General features: G+C 47.3%; 1 protein-coding gene across 1 annotated transcript; it reads left to right on the top strand.

Annotated features, from left to right (window-relative positions):
* Positions 1 to 832: 832 nt before the first annotated feature.
* Positions 833 to 2,430, top strand: LOC131232942 (uncharacterized). The gene has a single exon (XM_058229485.1). It carries the CDS (start codon positions 1,770 to 1,772, stop codon positions 2,229 to 2,231), a length of 462 nt encoding a protein of 153 aa, XP_058085468.1. The 5' UTR covers positions 833 to 1,769; the 3' UTR covers positions 2,232 to 2,430.
* Positions 2,431 to 2,668: the final 238 nt, after the last annotated feature.

The following is a 2,668-nucleotide window of genomic DNA, read 5'->3' as shown; positions in this document are numbered from 1 at the left end:
AATGCATGTGGACAGAAACGTCCACCGTTGAAACATTCCTGGCCCCACCGGGATGTTTGTATGGCCCTAACTCGTTTGTAAGGTCCCCGGAAAGCACAAATATCAGTCTGACACAAAATTCCCTCACACAAAGAAAGTTTCAACGGCGGACATTCAAATACCAGCTTTTTGCAGTGGTCTGGCCCATTTGATTCCTCATTTTTGAGCTCATGTAACAAAATGAGCTGGTGAAACGGATAAACGGAGTAGATTCCACACGTATACATAAGTGGGCCCGATTACAGGCATGTCGCGTCCGTTTATCAGTTCTTGGATTGTCCACTTCAAATGAGGTCGGTGAAGACCATACAATCAAGATATGTTCGTCGCGACGAACTAAAGAGTCGAGTCCCCTGCCGTAGATATCCACATTTAGTAAAGAGAAAAACTTTGATACTCTGCCATTGTGATGGATGATGCACAGGCACTTAGAAATTGCATACGTGGCATACACGAAGTCAAACTAAACCATTCCAATTAAGGAACCTAATCTAGATATATCATGAACCAAAAATTAGACTAATTTTGTTATCTGACTGTCAGATTGGTGAATCTTTATTGGACGGTGAAAAATGAAAAGCTCAACGGTGCTATTTTCACAAACAAGTGTCGATGAATTAGAAGTTAGGACTATTCAACCAATCTCATAAATTGGCGACAGCAGGATTCACAATCAAGTTAGTTTTATCTGAGTTAATATATGCCACGTGTACAATATATGAGCGCCAGCGTATCAAGCTTCACAAGCAGCCTGAGTATCATATTACTATTCTCCAGGAAAATCTTCTCTATAAATCGCTCTCTCTCTCTCCCTCTTTCCCTCTCTCTCTCCGGCTTTTTTTAGGGGTTTTTTCAAGCATCGGTTTCTGCTTTTCCCAATCCGAGAAGAAAAGCGGAAGAAAGCGTCAAAAGCGTTCGATCGTCACTTTGTGCGACGGATCCGGCTCGAATCCGACGGTTCTGCTCATATATCGCTCTCAAGAAACTCCGTTCTTCTTCCAGCGAGGCCGATCCCAGCATCGGCGAGTGAAATGAAGGTTTCCGATCGGCACGCTTCTGTCCTGGCCTGAATTCTTGATCCGATGACGAAGATCTTTCCACCGGATCCCAACCCTGTAGATTGAAAAGCAATCCGATAGGAAATCAAAGGGCGTTGTTCTGAATCCGCGATTTTTCTTGCTCTGATTCGAATTCCTCGAAGGAGAAAACGAGTAACAGAGGAAAGGATCGGCAATTTCTCTTTCTCATCGGTTTCCTAATAAAACCCTGTGATTTGAAAGACAGGTGGGAAAGACGAGAAGCTTCTTGTAACGGAAGCGGCGAATTCGATCGGACGAAGTCCGTTAGATTTTAACGGCGAAATCGCTCTTTCTCCATTACATTCCGATCGCTGCGTCGCCACTTTCCTTCGATTGGACATAATCTTCAGATATTAACGGTGGAATCCCCATTTTCTTCATTCTCTCTCCCCACTGGTAACGGAATCTGTTAAGTTTCACGGTCGAACCGAATCCATACGGTCTTCCCCTTTCGGAAAAAAAAAAAAATGTATTTCTTAAAGAAGCAACACTTCATTTCTTGACATAACGGGTTCTGTCAAATCTAACGGCAGAGCCGGTCCGTTCCGTTTCCTCTCACCCATAAGAGATGGTATCCGGCACGTGCCGGCTCTACTGATCGCCATCTTCCGGTGCCGCCCACGACCGGCCCCTGATCAGAGGCCTGAGGCGATGACGGCCCAGATCGTCCTTCGCCGGCCCAACACTCCCCGCCGCTGCCAGCCACTCCTGGTAAAGGCCACATCGCCGTCGTCATCTTCAACGGCGAGTGCGCGGTTCGCCGAGGTGGCGGGCGGGACGGCAGCGGAGTGCGCTGCTGTTTGCTGCTGCTGCCCGTGCGGGCTCGTCAACCTCGTCGTCCTCGCCGTCGTCAAATTGCCGGCAGGACTGTGTCGGAAAGCCATGTTGAAGAAGAACCGGAAGAGGAAAATCGGCCTCTTGCCACAGCAGCAGCAGCTCGAGCTTTCAAAGCGTTTCAATGAGATGGAGCTGCAGAAGCTGGAGAATATCGTAACGGCCGAAACGTGGCCCGATAAATCGCCATCGATGGTTGTGTTGGACATGGAACAAGAGGTGTGGACCCAGCTCTATGGTACGGGCTTCTGGAGGAATCCGTCGGAAAAGGAACAGTAACGGTAAAAACTGTCATATCGGCCTCTTTCTCCTTTTCTGTTCAGGTATTTGCTATAATTGCCCTTATATGTTTGTATCGTTTCGGGTTTCGTTTGATGGGGGAGATGCTTTTCTTTTCTTTTCAAAAAAAAAACATTTCTTACTATGTACCGGCGAAGATCTTTGGTCAATGATAATCATTAACTCGTCTTTGCGTTGATGGAAGCGAAGAAAGGATGAAATGCAGGTAAGGTAGTCCTCGGACTAGTGAAACAAAATCGTGGTCCGCCTGCTGGGCCATGTGGATCCGTGGACCCCATTTCAAAAGATGGGCTCTGCCATTGGCATGTTTTACTCGTGTTGCGATCTACCTCTTGAACGGTTCTGATCAGAACCAGGTGCGTAGCCCAAGTAGCGGGGTTTATCACTGCTCGAACGTGGGTTAATCGAGCACGTCT

This window comes from Magnolia sinica, chromosome 18 (assembly GCF_029962835.1).
Source record: "Magnolia sinica isolate HGM2019 chromosome 18, MsV1, whole genome shotgun sequence".
Lineage (NCBI taxonomy): Eukaryota > Viridiplantae > Streptophyta > Magnoliopsida > Magnoliales > Magnoliaceae > Magnolia > Magnolia sinica.
Note: the sequence above shows the minus strand (reverse complement) of the source record. Positions and strands in the feature narration are given on the sequence as shown.